Source organism: Pseudophryne corroboree, chromosome 5, assembly GCF_028390025.1.
Source record: "Pseudophryne corroboree isolate aPseCor3 chromosome 5, aPseCor3.hap2, whole genome shotgun sequence".
Lineage (NCBI taxonomy): Eukaryota > Metazoa > Chordata > Amphibia > Anura > Myobatrachidae > Pseudophryne > Pseudophryne corroboree.
Genome location: NC_086448.1, coordinates 846,276,395 through 846,298,027, shown reverse-complemented (window position 1 = coordinate 846,298,027; position 21,633 = coordinate 846,276,395). Strand labels below are relative to the sequence as shown.

Sequence of the window (21,633 nt, the reverse complement as noted above, 5' to 3'; positions counted from 1 at the left end):
AGTGTGATGTAGAAATATAAGGACACTATAGAGAGTGTGATGTAGACAGACCAGAACAGTATAGAGAGTGTGATGTAGACCGATAAGGACAGTATAGAGAGAGTGATATAGACAAACAAGGACTGTATAGAGAGTGTGATATAGACAGACAAGGACAGTATAGAGAGTGTGATATAGACAGACAAGGACAGTATAGAGAGTGTGATATAGACAGACAAGGACAGTATGGATGATGGTACATATAGAAGAGAATGACACATGAGGCTGCTCAGTAATAACATGTTTATATTACAGCGACATACACGAGTGATGTTACTAAAGGACCTGACCCGATCTATACAACCAGGGAGGAGACCACTGAGCCACCAACCACCTATCTAGGGACAGGAACCACTTATCCCAGTAAGACATCAGTTATCCATACTGGGGTGACAGGAGATGTGGGGGGGAGGGGAGCGTGTTTCCTGGGGAGCTTGTGTGATACACTAATTACATTTATTATATAGACAGACAAGGACAGTATAGAGAGTGTCTTATAGACAGACAAGGACAGTATAGAGAGTGTGATATAAACAGACAAGCATAGTATAGATAGTGTAATGTAGACAGAGAAGGACAGTATAGAGAATGATAAAGACAGACAAGGACAGTATAGAGAGTGTGATGTTGATAGACAATGACAGTATAGAGAGTGTGATGTAGACAGACAAGGACAGTATAGAGAGTGTGATGTAGACAGACAAGGACAGTATAGAGAGTGTGATATACACAGACAAGGACAGTATAGAGAGTGTGATATAGACAGACAAGGACAGTATAGAGAGTGTGATATAGACAGACAAGGACACTATAGAGAGTATGATATAGAAAGACAAGGACAGTATAGAGAGTGTGATGTAGACAGACAAGGACAGTAGAGAGAGTGTGATATAGACAGACAAGGACAGTATAGAGAGTGTGATATAGACAGACAAGGACAGTAGAGAGAGTGTGATATAGACAGACAATGACAGTATAGAGAGTGTGATATAGACAGACAAGGACAATATAGAGAGTGTGATGTAGGCAGACAAGGACAGTATAGAGAGTGTGATGTAGACAGACAAGGACAGTAGAGGGAGTGTGATGAACACAGACAAGGACAGTATAGAGAGTGTGATATAGACAGACAAGGACAGTATAGAGAGTGTGATATAGACAGACAAGGACAGTATGGATGACGGTACATATAGAAGAGAATGACACATGAGGCTGCTCAGTAATAACATGTTTATATCACAGCGACATACACGAGTGATGTTACTACAGGACCCGACCCGATCTATACAACCAGGGAGGAGACCACTGAGCCACCGACCACCCATCTAGGGACAGGAACCACTTATCCCAGTAAGATATCAATTATCCATACTGGGGGTGACAGGAGATGTGAGGGGGCGTGTTTCCTGGGGAACTTGTGATATATACTAATTACATTTATTATATAGACAGACAAGGACAGTATAGAGAGTGTGATGTAGACATATAAGGACAGTATCAAGAGTGTGATGAAGACATATAAGGACAGTATCGAGAGTGTGATGTAGACAGACAAGGACACTATAGAGAGTCTGATGTAGACGTAGCAGGACAGTATAGAGAGCGTGATGTGGACATATAGGGACAGTATAGAGAGTGTGATGTAGACAGACAAGGACAGTATAGAGAGTGTAATATAGACAGACAAGGACAGTATAGAAAAAGTGATGTAGACAGACAAGGACACTATAGAGAGTGTGATGTAGACATATAAGGACACTATAGAGAGTGTGATGTAGACAGACCAGAGCAGTATAGAGAGTGTGATGTAGACCGATAAGGACCGTATAGAGAGAGTGATATAGACAGACAAGGACAGTATAGAGAGTGTGATATAGACAGACAAGGACAGTATAGAGAGTGTGATATAGACAGACAAGGACAGAATAGAGAGTGTGATATAGACAGACAAGGACAGTATGGATGATGGTACATATAGAAGAGAATGACACTTGAGGCTGCTCAGTAATAACATGTTTATATTACAGCGACATACACGAGTGATGTTACTACAGCACCCGACCCGATCTATACAACCAGGGAGGAGACCACTGAGCCACCGACCACCCATCTAGGGACAGGAACCACTTATCCCAGTAAGACATCAATTATCCATACTGGGGTGACAAGAGATGTGGGGGGAGCGTGTTTCCTGGGGAACTTGTGATATACACTAATTACATTTATTATATAGACAGACAAGGACAGTATAGAGAGTGTGATGTAGACAGACAAGGACACTATAGAGAGTGTGATGTAGGCAGACAAGGACAGTATAGATAGTGTGATATAGACAGACAAGGACAGTATAGAGAGTGTGATATAGACAGACAAGGACAGTATAGAGAGTGTGATATAGACAGACAAGGACAGTATGGATGACGGTACATATAGAAGAGAATGACACATGAGGCTGCTCAGTAATAACATGTTTATATTACAGCGACATACACGAGTGATGTTACTACAGGACCCGACCCGATCTATACAACCAGGGAGGAGACCACTGAGCCACCGACCACCCATCTAGGGACAGGAACCACTTATCCCAGTAAGATATCAATTATCCATACTGGGGTGACAGGAGATGTGAGGGGGCGTTTTTCCTGGGGAACTTGTGATATATACTAATTAGAGATGAGCGCCTGAAATTTTTCGGGTTTTGTGTTTTGGTTTTGGGTTCGGTTCCGCGGCCGTGTTTTGGGTTCGAACGCGTTTTGGCAAAACCTCACCGAATTTTTTTTGTCGGATTCGGGTGTGTTTTGGATTCGGGTGTTTTTTTCAAAAAACACTAAAAAACAGCTTAAATCATAGAATTTGGGGGTCATTTTGATCCCAAAGTATTATTAACCTCAAAAACCATAATTTACACTCATTTTCAGTCTATTCTGAATACCTCACACCTCACAATATTATTTTTAGTCCTAAAATTTGCACCGAGGTCGCTGTGTGAGTAAGATAAGCGACCCTAGTGGCCGACACAAACACCGGGCCCATCTAGGAGTGGCACTGCAGTGTCACGCAGGATGTCCCTTCCAAAAAAACCTCCCCAAACAGCACATGACGCAAAGAAAAAAAGAGGCGCAATGAGGTAGCTGTGTGAGTAAGATTAGCGACCCTAGTGGCCGACACAAACACCGGGCCCATCTAGGAGTGGCACTGCAGTGTCACGCAGGATGGCCCTTCCAAAAAACCCTCCCCAAACAGCACATGACGCAAAGAAAAAAAGAGGCGCAATGAGGTAGCTGTGTGAGTAAGATTAGCGACCCTAGTGGCCGACACAAACACCGGGCCCATCTAGGAGTGGCACTGCAGTGTCACGCAGGATGTCCCTTCCAAAAAACCCTCCCCAAACAGCACATGACGCAAAGAAAAAAAGAGGCGCAATGAGGTAGCTGACTGTGTGAGTAAGATTAGCGACCCTAGTGGCCGACACAAACACCGGGCCCATTTAGGAGTGGCACTGCAGTGTCACGCAGGATGTCCCTTCCAAAAAACCCTCCCCAATCAGCACATGATGCAAAGAAAAAGAAAAGAAAAAAGAGGTGCAAGATGGAATTGTCCTTGGGCCCTCCCACCCACCCTTATGTTGTATAAACAAAACAGGACATGCACACTTTAACCAACCCATCATTTCAGTGACAGGGTCTGCCACACGACTGTGACTGATATGACGGGTTGGTTTGGACCCCCCCCAAAAAAGAAGCAATTAATCTCTCCTTGCACAAACTGGCTCTACAGAGGCAAGATGTCCACCTCATCATCACCCTCCGATATATCACCGTGTACATCCCCCTCCTCACAGATTATCAATTCGTCCCCACTGGAATCCACCATCTCAGCTCCCTGTGTACTTTGTGGAGGCAATTGCTGCTGGTCAATGTCTCCGCGGAGGAATTGATTATAATTCATTTTAATGAACATCATCTTCTCCACATTTTCTGGATGTAACCTCGTACGCCGATTGCTGACAAGGTGAGCGGCGGCACTAAACACTCTTTCGGAGTACACACTTGTGGGAGGGCAACTTAGGTAGAATAAAGCCAGTTTGTGCAAGGGCCTCCAAATTGCCTCTTTTTCCTGCCAGTATAAGTACGGACTGTGTGACGTGCCTACTTGGATGCGGTCACTCATATAATCCTCCACCATTCTATCAATGTTGAGAGAATCATATGCAGTGACAGTAGACGACATGTCCGTAATCGTTGTCAGGTCCTTCAGTCCGGACCAGATGTCAGCATCAGCAGTCGCTCCAGACTGCCCTGCATCACCGCCAGCGGGTGGGCTCGGAATTCTGAGCCTTTTCCTCGCACCCCCAGTTGCGGGAGAATGTGAAGGAGGAGATGTTGACAGGTCGCGTTCCGCTTGACTTGACAATTTTGTCACCAGCAGGTCTTTCAACCCCAGCAGACTTGTGTCTGCCGGAAAGAGAGATCCAAGGTAGGCTTTAAATCTAGGATCGAGCACGGTGGCCAAAATGTAGTGCTCTGATTTCAACAGATTGACCACCCATGAATCCTTGTTAAGCGAATTAAGGGCTCCATCCACAAGTCCCACATGCCTAGCGGAATCGCTCCGTGTTAGCTCCTCCTTCAATGTCTCCAGCTTCTTCTGCAAAAGCCTGATGAGGGGAATGACCTGACTCAGGCTGGCAGTGTCTGAACTGACTTCACGTGTGGCAAGTTCAAAGGGCATCAGAACCTTGCACAACGTTGAAATCATTCTCCACTGCGCTTGAGACAGGTGCATTCCACCTACTATATCGTGCTCAATTGTATAGGCTTGAATGGCCTTTTGCTGCTCCTCCAACCTCTGAAGCATATAGAGGGTTGAATTCCACCTCGTTACCACTTCTTGCTTCAGATGATGGCAGGGCAGGTTCAGTAGTTTTTGGTGGTGCTCCAGTCTTCTGTACGTGGTGCCTGTACGCCGAAAGTGTCCCGCAATTCTTCTGGCCACCGACAGCATCTCTTGCACGCCCCTGTCGTTTTTTAAAAAATTCTGCACCACCAAATTCAAGGTATGTGCAAAACATGGGACGTGCTGGAATTTGCCCATATTTAATGCACACACAATATTGCTGGCGTTGTCCGATGCCACAAATCCACAGGAGAGTCCAATTGGGGTAAGCCATTCCGCGATGATCTTCCTCAGTTGCCGTAAGAGGTTTTCAGCTGTGTGCGTATTCTGGAAAGCGGTGATACAAAGCGTAGCCTGCCTAGGAAAGAGTTGGCGTTTGCGAGATGCTGCTACTGGTGCCGCCGCTGCTGTTCTTGCGGCGGGAGTCCATACATCTACCCAGTGGGCTGTCACAGTCATATAGTCCTGACCCTGCCCTGCTCCACTTGTCCACATGTCCGTGGTTAAGTGGACATTGGGTACAACTGCATTTTTTAGGACACTGGTGAGTCTTTTTCTGACGTCCGTGTACATTCTCGGTATCGCCTGCCTAGAGAAGTGGAACCTAGATGGTATTTGGTAACGGGGGCACACTGCCTCAATAAATTGTCTAGTTCCCTGTGAACTAACGGCGGATACCGGACGCACGTCTAACACCAACATAGTTGTCAAGGCCTCAGTTATCCGCTTTGCAGCAGGATGACTGCTGTGATATTTCATCTTCCTCGCAAAGGACTGTTGGACAGTCAATTGCTTACTGGAAGTAGTACAAGTGGGCTTACGACTTCCCCTCTGGGATGACCATCGACTCCCAGCAGCAACAACAGCAGCGCCAGCAGCAGTAGGCGTTACACGCAAGGATGCATCGGAGGAATCCCAGGCAGGAGAGGACTCGTCAGAATTGCCAGTGACATGGCCTGCAGGACTATTGGCATTCCTGGGGAAGGAGGAAATTGACACTGAGGGAGTTGGTGGGGTGGTTTGCGTGAGCTTGGTTACAAGAGGAAGGGATTTACTGGTCAGTGGACTGCTTCCGCTGTCGCCCAAAGTTTTTGAACTTGTCACTGACTTATTATGAATGCGCTGCAGGTGACGTATAAGGGAGGATGTTCCGAGGTGGTTAACGTCCTTACCCCTACTTATTACAGCTTGACAAAGGCAACACACGGCTTGACACCTGTTGTCCGCATTTCTGTTGAAATACCTCCACACTGAAGAGCTGATTTTTTGGGTATTTTCACCAGGCATGTCAACGGCCATATTCCTCCCACGGACAACAGGTGTCTCCCCGGGTGCCTGACTTAAACAAACCACCTCACCATCAGAATCCTCCTGGTCAATTTCCTCCCCAGCGCCAGCAACACCCATATCCTCCTCATCCTGGTGTACTTCAACATCTTCATCTTCAATCTGACTATCAGGAACTGGACTGCGGGTGCTCCTTCCAGCACTTGCAGGGGGCGTGCAAATGGTGGAAGGCGCATGCTCTTCACGTCCAGTGTTGGGAAGGTCAGGCATCGCAACCGACACAATTGGACTCTCCTTGTGGATTTGGGATTTCGAAGAACGCACAGTTCTTTGCGGTGCTTTTGCCAGCTTGAGTCTTTTCAGTTTTCTAGCGAGAGGCTGAGTGCTTCCATCCTCATGTGAAGCTGAACCACTAGCCATGAACATAGGCCAGGGCCTCAGCCGTTCCTTGCCACTCCGTGTGGTAAATGGCATATTGGCAAGTTTACGCTTCTCCTCCGACAATTTTATTTTAGGTTTTGGAGTCCTTTTTTTACTGATATTTGGTGTTTTGGATTTGACATGCTCTGTACTATGACATTGGGCATCGGCCTTGGCAGACGACGTTGCTGGCATTTCATCGTCTCGGCCATGACTAGTGGCAGCAGCTTCAGCACGAGGTGGAAGTGGATCTTGATCTTTCCCTAATTTTGGAACCTCAACATTTTTGTTCTCCATATTTTAATAGGCACAACTAAAAGGCACCTCAGGTAAACAATGGAGATGGATACTAGTATACAATTATGGACTGCCTGCCGAGTGCAGACACAGAGGTAGCCACAGCCGTGAACTACCGTACTGTACTGTGTCTGCTGCTAATATAGACTGGTTGATAAAGAGATGTCTATGTAACTATGTATGTATAAAGAAGAAAGAAAAAAAAAACACGGTTAGGTGGTATACAATTATGGACGGACTGCCTGCCGAGTGCAGACACAGAGGTAGCCACAGCCGTGAACTACCGTACTGTACTGTGTCTGCTGCTAATAATATAGACTGGTTGATAAAGAGATGTCGTAGTAGTATGTATGTATAAAGAAGAAAGAAAAAAAAACCACGGTTAGGTGGTATACAATTATGGACGGACTGCCTGCCGAGTGCAGACACAGAGGTAGCCACAGCCGTGAACTACCGTACTGTACTGTGTCTGCTGCTAATATAGACTGGTTGATAAAGAGATGTCTATGTAACTATGTATGTATAAAGAAGAAAGAAAAAAAAACCACGGTTAGGTGGTATACAATTATGGACGGACTGCCTGCCGAGTGCAGACACAGAGGTAGCCACAGCCGTGAACTACCGTACTGTACTGTGTCTGCTGCTAATATAGACTGGTTGATAAAGAGATGTCTATGTAACTATGTATGTATAAAGAAGAAAGAAAAAAAAACCACGGTTAGGTGGTATACAATTATGGACGGACTGCCTGCCGAGTGCAGACACAGAGGTAGCCACAGCCGTGAACTACCGTACTGTACTGTGTCTACTGCTAATATAGACTGGTTGATAAAGAGATGTCTATGTAACTATGTATGTATAAAGAAGAAAGAAAAAAAAACCACGGTTAGGTGGTATACAATTATGGACGGACTGCCTGCCGAGTGCAGACACAGAGGTAGCCACAGCCGTGAACTACCGTACTGTACTGTGTCTGCTGCTAATATAGACTGGTTGATAAAGAGATGTCTATGTAACTATGTATGTATAAAGAAGAAAGAAAAAAAACCACGGTTAGGTGGTATACAATTATGGACGGACTGCCTGCCGAGTGCAGACACAGAGGTAGCCACAGCCGTGAACTACCGTACTGTACTGTGTCTGCTGCTAATATAGACTGGTTGATAAAGAGATGTCTATGTAACTATGCATGTATAAAGAAGAAAGAAAAAAAAACCACGGTTAGGTGGTATACAATTATGGACGGACTGCCTGCCGAGTGCAGACACAGAGGTAGCCACAGCCGTGAACTACCGTACTGTACTGTGTCTGCTGCTAATATAGACTGGTTGATAAAGAGATGTCGTAGTAGTATGTATGTATAAAGAAGAAAAAAAAACCACGGTTAGGTGGTATACAATTATGGACGGACTGCCTGCCGAGTGCAGACACAGAGGTAGCCACAGCCGTGAACTACCGTACTGTGTCTGCTGCGACTGGATGATAAATGATATAAAAAATATATATATATCACTACTGCAGCCAGACAGGTATATATTATATATTATATAATGACGGACCTGCTGGACACTGTCTGTCAGCAGAATGAGTTTTATTTTTATAGAATAAAAAAAACAACAACACACAAGTGAAGTCACACGACGAGTGTTTAACTTTTTCAGGCAATCACAATATAAGTATACTACTAACTATACTGGTGGTCAGTGTGGTCAGGTCACTGGTCAGTCACACTGGCAGTGGCACTCCTGCAGCAAAAGTGTGCACTGTTTAATTTTAATATAATATTATGTACTCCTGGCTCCTGCTATAACCTATAACTGGCACTGCAGTAGTGCTCCCCAGTCTCCCCCACAATTATAAGCTGTGTGAGCTGAGCAGTCAGACAGACATATAATATATATAGATGATGCAGCACACTGGGCTGAGCCTGAGCAGTGCACACAGATATGGTATGTGACTGAGTCACTGTGTGTATCGCTTTTTTCAGGCAGAGAACGGATATATTAAATAAACTGCACTGTCTGGTGGTCACTCACCATATAATATTATGTACTCCTGGCTCCTGCTATAACCTATAACTGGCACTGCAGTGCTCCCCAGTCTCCCCCACAATTATAAGCTGTGTGAGCTGAGCAGTCAGACAGATATATAATATATATAGATGATGCAGCACACTGGGCTGAGCCTGAGCAGTGCACACAGATATGGTATGTGACTGAGTCACTGTGTGTATCGCTTTTTTCAGGCAGAGAACGGATATATTAAATAAACTGCACTGTCTGGTGGTCACTCACTAGTAAACTCTCTGCACTCTCTACACTTCTACAGTACTCCTCCTAGTCCTAAACTCCAGTAAATCTCTCTCTCTTATAATCTAAATGGAGAGGACGCCAGCCACGTCCTCTCCCTATCAATCTCAATGCACGTGTGAAAATGGCGGCGACGCGCGGCTCCTTATATAGAATCCGAGTCTCGCGATAGAATCCGAGCCTCGCAAGAATCCGACAGCGTCATGATGACGTTCGGGCGCGCTCGGGTTAACCGAGCAAGGCGGGAAGATCCGAGTCGCTCGGACCCGTGAAAAAAAAAACATGAAGTTCGGGCGGGTTCGGATTCAGAGAAACCGAACCCGCTCATCTCTAATACTAATTACATTTATTATATAGACAGACAAGGACAGTATAGAGAGTGTGATGTAGACATAAACGGACAGTATCAAGAGTGTGATGTAGACATATAAGGACAGTAATGAGAGTGTGATGTAGACAGACAAGGACACTATAGAGAGTCTGATGTAGACGTAGCAGGACAGTATAGAGAGCGTGATGTGGACATATAGGGACAGTATAGAGAGTGTGATGTAGACAGACAAGGACACTATAGAGAGTCTGATGTAGACGTAGAAGGACAGTATAGAGAGCGTGATGTGGACATATAGGGACAGTATAGAGAGTGTGATGTAGCCAGACAAGGAGAGTATAGAGAGCGTGATGTAGACATACAGGGACAGTATAGAGAGTGTGACTTAGACAGACAAGGACAGTATAGAGAGTGTGATGCAGACAGACTAGGACACTATAGAGAGTGTGATGTAGACAGACCAGAGCAGTATAGAGAGTGTGATGTAGACCGATAAGGACAGTATAGAGAGAGTGATATAGACAGACAAGGACAGTATAGAGAGTGTGATATAGACAGACAAGGACAGTATAGAGAGTGTGATATAGACAGACAAGGACAGTATAGAGAGTGTGATATAAACAGACAAGGACAGTATAGAGAGTGTGATATAGACAGACAAGGACAGTATGGATGATGGTACATATAGAAGAGAATGACACATGAGGCTGCTCAGTAATAACATGTTTATATTACAGCGACATACACGAGTGATGTTACTAAAGGACCCGACCCGATCTATACAACCAGGGAGGAGACCACTGAGCCACCGACCACCCATCTAGGGACAGGAACCACTTATCCCAGTAGGACATCAGTTATCCATACTGGGGTGACAGGAGATGTGGGGGGGAGGGGAGCGTGTTTCCTGGGGAGCTTGTGTGATACACTAATTACATTTATTATATAGACAGACAAGGACAGTATAGAGAGTGTCTTATAGACAGACAAGGACAGTATAGAGAGTGTGATATAAACAGACAAGCATAGTATAGAGAGTGTAATGTAGACAGAGAAGGACAGTACAGAGAATGATAAAGACAGACAAGGACAGTATAGAGAGTGTGATGTTGATAGACAAGGACAGTATAGAGAGTGTGATGTAGATAGACAAGGACAGTATAGAGAGTGTGATGTAGACAGACAAGGACAGTATAGAGAGTGTGATGTAGATAGACAATGACAGTATAGAGAGTGTGATGTTGATATAGAAGGACAGTATAGAGAGTGTGATGTAGACAGACAAGGACACTATAGAGAGTGTGGTGTAGACATATAGGGACAGTATAGAGAGTGTGATGTAGACAGACAAGGACAGTATAGAGAGTGTAACACAGACAGACAAGGACGGTATAGAGAGTGTGATATAGACAGACAAGGACAGTATAGAGAGTGTGATATAGACGGACAAGGACAGTATAGAGAGTGTGATGTAGGCAGACAAGGACAGTATAGAGAGTGTGATATAGACAGACAAGGACAGTATGGATGACGGTACATATAGAAGAGAATGACACATGAGGCTGCTCAGTAATAACATGTTTATATCACAGCGACATACACGAGTGATGTTACTACAGGACCCGATCCGATCTATACAACCAGGGAGGAGACCACTGAGCCACCGACCACCCATCTAGGGACAGGAACCACTTATCCCAGTAAGACATCAATTATCCATACTGGGGTGACAGGAGATGTGAGGGGGCGTGTTTCCTGGGGAACTTGTGATATATACTAATTACATTTATTATATAGACAGACAAGGACAGTATAGAGAGTGTGATGTAGACATATAAGGACAGTATCAAGAGTGTGATGTAGACAGACAAGGACACTATAGAGAGTCTGATGTAGACGTAGAAGGACAGTATAGAGAGCGTGATGTGGACACATAGGGACAGTATAGAGAGTGTGATGTAGACAGACAAGGACACTATAGAGAGTCTGAAGTAGACGTAGAAGGACAGTATAGAGAGCGTGATGTGGACACATAGGGACAGTATAGAGAGTGTGACGTGGACAGTATAGAGAGTGTAATATAGACAGACAAGGACAGTATAGAGAGTGTGATGTAGACACATAGGGACAGTATAGAGAGTGTGACGTAGACAGACAAGGACAGTATAGAGAGTGTGATGTAGACAGACAAGGACACTGTAGAGAGTGTGATGTAGACATATAAGGACACTATAGAGAGTGTGATGTAGACAGACCAGAGCAGTATAGAGAGTGTGATGTAGACGATAAGGACAGTATAGAGAGTGTGATATAGACAGACAAGGACAGTATAGAGAGTGTGATATAGACAGACAAGGACGGTATAGAGAGTGTGATATAGACAGACAAGGACAGTATGGATGATGGTACATATAGAAGAGAATGACACATGAGGCTGCTCAGTAATAACATGTTTATATTACAGCGACATACACGAGTGATGTTACTAAAGGACCCGACCCGATCTATACAACCAGGGAGGAGACCACTGAGCCACCGACCACCCATCTAGGGACAGGAACCACTTATCCCAGTAAGACATCAGTTATCCATACTGGGGTGACAGGAGATGTGGGGGGGGGGGGGGGGGAGCGTGTTTCCTGGGGAGCTTGTGTGATACACTAATTACATTTATCATATAGACAGACAAGGACAGTATAGAGAGTGTCTTATAGACAGACAAGCATAGTATAGAGAGTGTAATGTAGACAGAGAAGGACAGTATAGATAATGATAAAGACAGACAAGGACAGTATAGAGAGTGTGATGTAGATAGACAAGGACAGTATAGAGAGTGTGATGTAGACAGACAAGGACACTATAGATAGTGTGATGTAGACATATAGGGACAGTATAGAGAGTGTGATGTAGACAGACAAGGACAGTATAGAGAGTGTAACACAGACAGACAAGGACGGTATAGAGAGTGTGATGTAGACAGACAAGGACAGTATAGAGAGTGTGATATAGACAGACAAGGACAGTGTAGAGAGTGTGATGTAGACAGACAAGGACAGTATAGAGAGCGTAACACAGACAGACAAGGACAGTATAGAGAGTGTGATGTAGACAGTCAAGGACAGTATAGAGAGAGTAATATAGACAAACAAGAACAGTATAGAGAGTGTGATGTAGGCATACAAGGACAGTTAGAATGTGATGTAGACAGACAAGGCCAGTATAGAGAGTGATATAGACAGACAAGGACAGTATAGAGAGTGTGATGTAGACATATAGGGACACTATAGAGAGTGTGATGTAGACAGACAAGGACAGTATAGAGAGCGTAACACAGACAGACAAGGGCATTATAGAGTGTGTTATGTAGACATATAAGGACAGTATCGTTAGCATAACACAGACAGCCAAGGACAGTATAGAGAGTGTGATATAGACAGTCAAGGACAGTATAGAGAGTGTGATATAGACAGACACGAGCAGTATAGAGAGTGTGATATAGACAGTCAAGGACAGTATAGAGAGAGATATAGACAGACAAGGACAGTATAGAGAGTGTGATGTAGGCAGACAAGGACAGTATAGAGAGAGTGATGTAGAGAGACAAGGACAGTATAGAGAGTGTGATGTAGAGAGACAAGGACAGTATAGACAGTGTGATGTAGACATATAGGGACAGTATATAGAGTGTGATGTAGGTAGACAAGGACAGTATAGAGAGTGTGATATAGACAGAAAAAGACAGTATAGAATGTGATAGAGACATATAAGGACAGTATAGAGAGTGTGATGTAGACAGTCAAGGACAGTATAGAGAGTGTGCTATAGAAAGACAAGGACAGTATAGAATGTGATTTAGACAGTATATATAGTGTGATATAGACAGACAAGGACAGTATAGGGAGTGTGATGTAGACAGTCAAAGACAGTATAGAGCGTATGATATAAAAAGACAAGGACAGTATAGAGAGCGTGATTTAGACAAACAAGGGTAGTATAGAGAGTGTGATGTAGACGTATAGGGACAGTATAGAGAGAATGTGATATAGACAGACAAGTACAGTATAGAGAGTTTGATATAGACAGACAAAGACAGTATACAGAGTGTGATGTAGACAGACAAGGATAGTATAGATAGTTTGAAAACGAGAGACAAAGACAGTATAGAGAGTATGATATAGACAGACAAGGACAGTATAGAGAGTGTGATGTAGACAGACAAGAACAGTATAGAGAGTGTGATGTAGAGAGACAAGGACAGTATAGAGAGTGTGATGTAGAGAGACAAGGACAGTATAGAGAGTGTGATGTAGACAGACAAGGACAGTATAGAGAGTGTGATATAGACAGATAAGGACAGTATAGAGAGAGTGATATAGACAGACAAGGACAGTATAGAGAGTGTGATGTAGACAAACAAGGACAGTATAAAGAGAGTGATGTTGATAGACAAGGACAGTATAGAGAGTGTGATGTAGACAGACAAGGACAGTATAGAGAGTGATATAGACAGACAAGGACAGTATAGAGAGAGTGATATAGACAGACAAAGACAGTATAGAGAGTGTGATGTAGAGAGACAAGGACAGTACAGAGAGTGTGATGTAGACAGACAAGGACAGTATAGAGAGTATGATATAGAAAGACAAGGACAGTATAGAGAGTGTGATGTAGACAGACAAGGACAGTGTAGAGAGCGTGATGTAGACAGACAAGGACAGTATAGAGAGTGTGATATAGACAGACAAGGACAGTATAGAGAAAGTGATATAGACAGACAAGGACAGTATAGAGAGTGTGATGTAGACAAACAAGGACAGTATAGAGAGAGTGATGTAGACAGACAAGCGCAGTATAGAGAGTGAGATATAGACATACAAGGACAGTATAGAGAGAGTGATATAGACAGACAAGGACAGTATAGAGAGAGTGATATAGACAGACAAGGACAGTATAGGGAGTATGATATAGAAAGACAAGGACAGTATAGAGAGTGTGATGTAGACAGACAAGGACAGTATAGAGAGAGTGATGTAGACAGACAAGGACAGTATAGAGAGTGAGATATAGACAGACAAGGACAGTATAGAGAGAGTGATATAGACAGTAGAGATGAGCGGGTTCGGTTCCTCGGAATCCGAACCCCCCCGAACTTCAGCCTTTTTACACGGGTCCGAGGCAGACTCGGATCTTCCCGCCTTGCTCGGTTAACCCGAGCGCGCCCGAACGTCATCATCCCGCTGTCGGATTCTCGCGAGGCTCGTATTCTATCGCGAGACTCGGATTCTATATAAGGAGCCGCGCGTCGCCGCCATTTTCACACGTGCATTGAGATTGATAGGGAGAGGACGTGGCTGGCGTCCTCTCCGTTAGAATAGATAGAGACACTTGAGTTGATTTACTACTAACTTAGTAATTTTGGGGAGCATTAGGAGTACTCAGAGTGCAGAGTTTTGCTGATAGTTACTAGTGACCACCACCAGTTTTATTTATTATTTAATATAATCCGTTCTCTGCCTGAAAAAAAACGATACACAGTCACATACCATAACTGTGCTCAGCCTCAGTGTGCTGCATGATAATATCATCTATGTATATCTGACTGTGCTGAGTGCTCACTGCTCACACAGCTGAATTGTGGGGGAGACTGGGGTGCAGTTATAGCAGGAGTACAGTGCACACTTTTGCTGCCAGTGTGACTGACCAGTGACCACCAGTATATTGTCTGCCTGAAAAAGTTAAACACTCCTGTGGTGTTTTTTTTTATTATTCTATAAACGCATTCTGCTGACAGTGTCCAGCAGGTCCGTCATTCATTATATTATATAAATATTTACCTGCAGTAGTGTTATATTTTTTTTGTTCATCTCTATCATCTTTATCATCTCTATATTAGCAGACGCAGTACGGTAGTCCACGGCTGTAGCTACCTCTGTGTCGTCAGTGCTCGTCCATAATTGTATACCTACCTGTGGTGGGGTTTATTTTTCTATCTTCTTCATACTAGTAGTTTAGGAGTCTGCTGACAGTGTCCAGCAGGTCCGTCATTATATTATATATACCTGCAGTAGTGATATATATATATTTTTTATATCATTATCATCTCTATACTAGCAGACGCAGTATGGTAGTCCACGGCTGTAGCTACCTCTGTGTCGTCAGTGCTCGTCCATAATTGTATACCTACCTGTGGTGGGGTTTATTTTTCTATCTTCTTCATACTAGTAGTTTAGGAGTCTGCTGACAGTGTCCAGCAGGTCCGTCATTATATATACCTGCAGTAGTGATATATATATATTTTTTATATCATTATCATCTCTATACTAGCAGACGCAGTACGGTAGTCCACGGCTGTAGCTACCTCTGTGTCGTCAGTGCTCGTCCATAATTGTATACCTACCTGTGGTGGGGGTTTTTTTTCTATCTTCTTCAACCACCACCAGTTTTATTTATTATTTAATATAATCCGTTCTCTGCCTGAAAAAAAACGATACACAGTCACATACCATATCTGTGCTCAGCCTCAGTGTGCTGCATGATAATATCATCTATGTATATCTGACTGTGCTGAGTGCTCACTGCTCACACAGCTGAATTGTGGGGGAGACTGGGGTGCAGTTATAGCAGGAGTACAGTGCACACTTTTGCTGCCAGTGTGACTGACCAGTGACCACCAGGGGTTCACTACGGCTGGCCGGCGGTCGGGCTCCCGGCGACCAGCATCCCGGCGCCGGGAGCCCGACCGCCGGCTTACCGACAGCTTGGCGAGCGCAAATGAGGTCCGTCATTATATTATATATACCTGCAGTAGTGATATATATATATTTTTTATATCATTATCATCTCTATACTAGCAGACGCAGTACGGTAGTCCACGGCTGTAGCTACCTCTGTGTCGTCAGTCACTCGTCATCCATAAGTATACTAGTATCCATCCATCTCCATTGTTTACCTGAGGTGCCTTTTAGTTGTGCCTATTAAAAATGGAGAACAAAAATGTTGAGGTTCCAAAAATAGGGAAAGATCAAGATCCACTTCCACCTCGTGCTGAAGCTGCTGCCACTAGTCATGGCCGAGACGATGAAATTCCATCAACGTCGTCTGCCAAGGCCGATGCCCAATGTCATAGTACAGAGCATGTAAAATCCAAAACACAAAATATCAGTAAAAAAAGGACTCAAAAATCTAAAATAAAATCGTCGGAGGAGAAGCGTAAACTTGCCAATATGCCATTTACCACACGGAGTGGCAAGGAACGGCTGAGGCCCTGGCCTATGTTTATGGCTAGTGGTTCAGCTTCACATGAGGATGGAAGCACTCAGCCTCTCGCTAGAAAAATGAAAAGACTTAAGCTGGCAAAAGCACAGCAAAGAACTGTGCGTTCTTCGAAATCACAAATCCACAAGGAGAGTCCAATTGTGTCGGTTGCGATGCCTGACCTTCCCAACACTGGACGTGAAGAGCATGCGCCTTCCACCATTTGCACGCCCCCTGCAAGTGCTGGAAGGAGCACCGCAGTCCAGTTCCTGATAGTCAGATTGAAGATGTCAGTGTTGAAGTACACCAGGATGAGGAGGATATGGGGTGTGTGCTGGCGCTGGGGAGGAATTGACAAGGAGGATTCTGATGGTGAGGTGGTTTGTTTAAGTCAGGCACCCGGGGAGGACACCTGTTGTCCGTGGGAGGAATATGGCCATTGACATGCCTGGTGAAAATACCAAAAAAATCAGCTCTTCGGTGTGGAAGTATTTCAACAGAAATGCGGACAACAGGTGTCAAGCGTGTGTTGCCTTTGTCAAGCTGTAATAAGTAGGGGTAAGGACGTTAACCACCTCGGAACATCCTCCCTTATACGTCACCTGCAGCGCATTCATCATAAGTCAGTGACAAGTTCAAAACTTTGGGCGGACAGCGGAAGCAGTCCACTGACCAGTAATCCCTTCCTCTTGTAACCAAGCTCACGCAAACCACCCCACCAACTCCCTCAGTGTCAATTTCCTCCTTCCCCAGGAATGCCAATTGTCCTGCAGGCCATGTCACTGGCAATTCTGACGAGTCCTGCTCCTGCCTGGGATTCCTCCGATGCATCCTTGCGTGTAACGCCTACTGCTGCTGGCGCTGCTGTTGTTGCTGCTGGGAGTCGATGGTCATCCCAGAGGGGAAGTCGTAAGACAACTTTTACTACTTCCACCAAGCAATTGACTGTCCAACAGTCCTTTGCGAGGAAGATGAATATCACAGCAGTCATCCTGCTTCAAGCGGATAACTGAGGCCTTGCAGCCTGTGGCGGTGAGAAACGTGGTTCCGGTATCCATCATTACTGCAGATGCCAACTATTGACTTGTTTGAGGTACTGTGTCCCCGGTACCAAATACCATCTAGTTCATTTCTCTAGGCAGGCGATACCGAAAATGTACACAGACCTCAGAAAAAGACACACCAGTGTCCTAAAAATGCAGTTGTACCCAATGTCCACTTAACACGGACATGTGGACAAGTGGAGCAGGGCAGACTCAGGACTATATGACTGTGACAGCCCACTGGGTAGATGTATTGACTCCCGCCCGCAAGAACAGCAAGCGGCGGCACCAGTAGCAGCATCTCGCAACGCCAACTCTTTCCTAGGCAGGCTACGCTTTGTATCACCGCTTTCAGAATACGCACACAGCTGAAACCTCTTACGGCAACTGAGGAAGATCATCGCAGAATGGCTTACCCCAATTGGACTCTTCTGTGGATTTGTGGCATCGGACAACGCCCAGCAATATTGTGTGTGCATTAAATCTGGGCAAATTCCAGGCACGTCCCATGTTTTGCACATACCTTGAATTTGGTGTGCAGAATTATTGAAAAAACGACAGGGGCGTGCAAGAGATTGCTGTCGGTGGCCAGAAGAATTGCGGGACACTTTCGGCGTACAGGCACCACGTACAGAAGACTGGAGCAACACCAAAAAACGCCTGAACCTGCCCTGCCATCATCTGAAGCAAGAAGTGGTAACGAGGTGGAATTCAACCCTCTATATGCTTCAGAGGTTGGAGGAGCAGCAAAAGGCCATTCAAGCCTATACAACTGACCACGATATAGAGGTGGAATGCACCTGTCTCAAGCGCAGTGTGAGAATGATTTTCAACGTTGTGCAACGTTCTGCAACCTTTTGAACTTGCCACACGTGAAGTCAGTTCAGACACTGCCAGCCTGAGTCAGTCATTCCCCTCATCAGGCTTTTGCAGAAGAAGCTGGAGACATTGAAGGAGGAGCTAACACTGAGCAATTCCGCTAGGCATGTGGACTTGTGGATGGAGCCCTTAATTCGCTTAACAAGGATTCACGGGTGGTCAATCAGTTGAAATCAGAGCACTACATTTGGCCACCGTGCTCGATCCTAGATTTAAAACCTACCTTGGATCTCTCTTTCCCGGCAGACACAAGTCTGCAGGGTTCAAAGACTGCTGGTGAGAAAATTGTCAAGTCAAGCGGAACGCGACCTGTCAACATCTCCTCCTTCCATTCTCCCGCAACTGGGGGTGCGAGGAAAAGCTCAGAATTCCGAGCCCACCCGCTGGCGGTGATGCAGGGCAGTCTGGAGCGACTGCTGATGCTGACATCTGGTCCGGACTGAAGGACCTGACAACGATTACGGACATGTCGTCTACTCGCACTGCATATGATTCTCTCTCCATTGAAAGAATGGTGGAGGATTATATGAGTGACCGCATCCAAGTAGGCACGTCAGACAGTCCGTACGTATACTGGCAGGAAAAAGAGGCAATTTGGAGGCCCTTGCACAAACTGGCTTTATTCTACCTAAGTTGCCCCTCCCACAAGTGTGTACTCCGAAAGAGTGTTTAGTGCCGCCGCTCACCTTGTCAGCAATCGGCGTACGAGGTTACTTCCAGAAAATGTGGAGAAGATGATGTTCATTAAAATGAATTATAATCAATTCCTCCATGGAGACATTCAATAGCAGCAATTGCCTCCACAAAGTACACAGGGAGCTGAGATGGTGGATTCCAGTGGGGACGAATTGATAATCTGTGAGGAGGGGGATGTACACAGTGATATATCGGAGGATGATGATGAGGTGGACATCTTGCCTCTGTAGAGCCAGTTTGTGCAAGGAGAGATTAATTGCTTCTTTTTTGGTGGGGGTCCAAACCATCCCGTCATATCAGTCACAGTCGTGTGGCAGACCCTGTCACTGAAATGATGGGTTGGTTAAAGTGTGCATGTCCTGTTTATACAACATAAGGGTGGGTGGGAGGGCCCAAGGACAATTCCATCTTGCACCTCTTTTTTCTTTCATTTTTCTTTGCGTCATGTGCTGTTTGGGGGGTGTTTTTTGAAAGGGCCATCCTGCGTGACACTGCAGTGCCACTCCTAGATGGGCCCGGTGTTTGTGTCGGCCACATTTGGTCGCTGAGCTTAGTCATTCCAGCGACCTCGGTGCAAATTTAGGACTAAAATAATATTGTGAGGTGTGAGGTGTTCAGAATAGACTGAAAATGAGTGGAAATTATGGTTATTGAGGTTAATAATACTTTGGGATCAAAATGACCCCCAAATTCTATGATTTAAGCTGTTTTTTAGGGTTTTTGAAAAAAAAACACCCGAATCCAAAACACACCCGAATCCGACAAAAAAAATTCGGTGAGGTTTTGCAAAACGCGATCGAACCCAAAACACGGCCACGGAAACCGAACCCAAACAAAACACAAACCCGAAAAATTTCCGGTGCACATCTCAGACAGACAAGGACAGTATAGAAGAGAGTGATATAGACAGACAAGGACAGTATGGATGATGGTACATATAGAAGAGAATGACACATGAGGCCTGCTCAGTAATAACATGTTTATATTACAGCGACATACACGAGTGATGTTACTACAGGACCCGACCCGATCTATACAACCAGGGAGGAGACCACTGAGCCACCGACCACCCATCTAGGGACAGGAAACCACTTATCCCAGTAAGACATCAATTATCCATACTGGGGTGCCAGGAGATGTGGGGTGGGGGGGGGGGGGGCGCGTGTTTCCTGGGGAGCTTGTGATATACACTAATTACATTATTATATAGACAGACAAGGACAGTATAGAGAGTGTGATGTAGACAGACAAGGACACTATAGAGAGTGTGATGTAGACATCAAGGCAGTAGAGAGTATGATGTAGACATTAGAGATGAGCGCCTGAAATTTTTTCGTGGGTTTTGTGTTTTGGTTTTGGGTTCGGTTCCGCGGCCGTGTTTTGGTTCGAACGCGTTTTGGCAAACCTCACCGAATTATTTTGTCGGATTCGGGTGTGTTTTGGATTCGGGGTGTTTTTTTCCAAAAACACTAAAAAACAGCTTAAATCATAGAATTTGGGGTCATTTGATCCCAAAGTATTATTAACCTCAAAAACCATAATTTACACTCATTTTCAGTCTATTCTGAATACCTCACACCTCACAATATTATTTTAGTCCTAAAATTTGCACCGAGGTCGCTGTGTGAGTAAGGATAAGCGACCCTAGTGGCCGACACAAACACCGGGCCCATCTAGGAGTGGCACTGCAGTGTCACGCAGGATGTCCCTTCCAAAAAACCCTCCCAAACAGCACATGACGCAAAGAAAAAAAGAGGCGCAATGAGGTAGCTGTTGTGAGTAAGATTAGCGACCCTAGTGGCCGACACAAACACCGGGCCCATCTAGGAGTGGCACTGCAGTGTCACGCAGGATGGCCCTTCCAAAAAACCCTCCCCAAACAGCACTGACGCAAAGAAAAAAAGAGGCGCAATGAGGTAGCTGACTGTGTGAGTAAGATTAGCGACCCTAGTGGCCGACACAAACCCGGGCACATCTAGGAGTGGTACTGCAGTGTCACGCAGGATGTCCCTTCCAAAAAACCCTCCCCAAACAGCACATGACGCAAAGAAAAAAAGAGGCGCAATGAGGTAGCTGTGTGAGTAAGATTAGCGACCCTAGTGGCCGACACAAACACCGGGCCCATCTAGGAGTGGCACTGCAGTGTCACGCAGGATGTCCCTTCCAAAAAACCCTCCCC

At 45.1% G+C, this 21,633-nt stretch overlaps 1 protein-coding gene across 1 annotated transcript in view; it reads left to right on the top strand.

Moving 5' to 3' along the window:
• Positions 1–20,558, top strand: part of LOC134929705 (hepatitis A virus cellular receptor 1-like) — a 54,212-nt gene extending 33,654 nt beyond the window's left edge. The window contains exons 4-11 of the mRNA XM_063925283.1: positions 295–402; positions 1,282–1,389; positions 2,067–2,174; positions 2,522–2,629; positions 10,320–10,427; positions 11,175–11,282; positions 12,047–12,154; positions 20,446–20,558. Of these exons, the coding sequence (XP_063781353.1) occupies positions 295–402; positions 1,282–1,389; positions 2,067–2,174; positions 2,522–2,629; positions 10,320–10,427; positions 11,175–11,282; positions 12,047–12,154; positions 20,446–20,558 (869 nt within the window). The remainder of the gene's footprint in view (positions 1–294; positions 403–1,281; positions 1,390–2,066; positions 2,175–2,521; positions 2,630–10,319; positions 10,428–11,174; positions 11,283–12,046; positions 12,155–20,445) is intronic.
• The last annotated feature ends 1,075 nt before the right edge of the window (positions 20,559–21,633 follow it).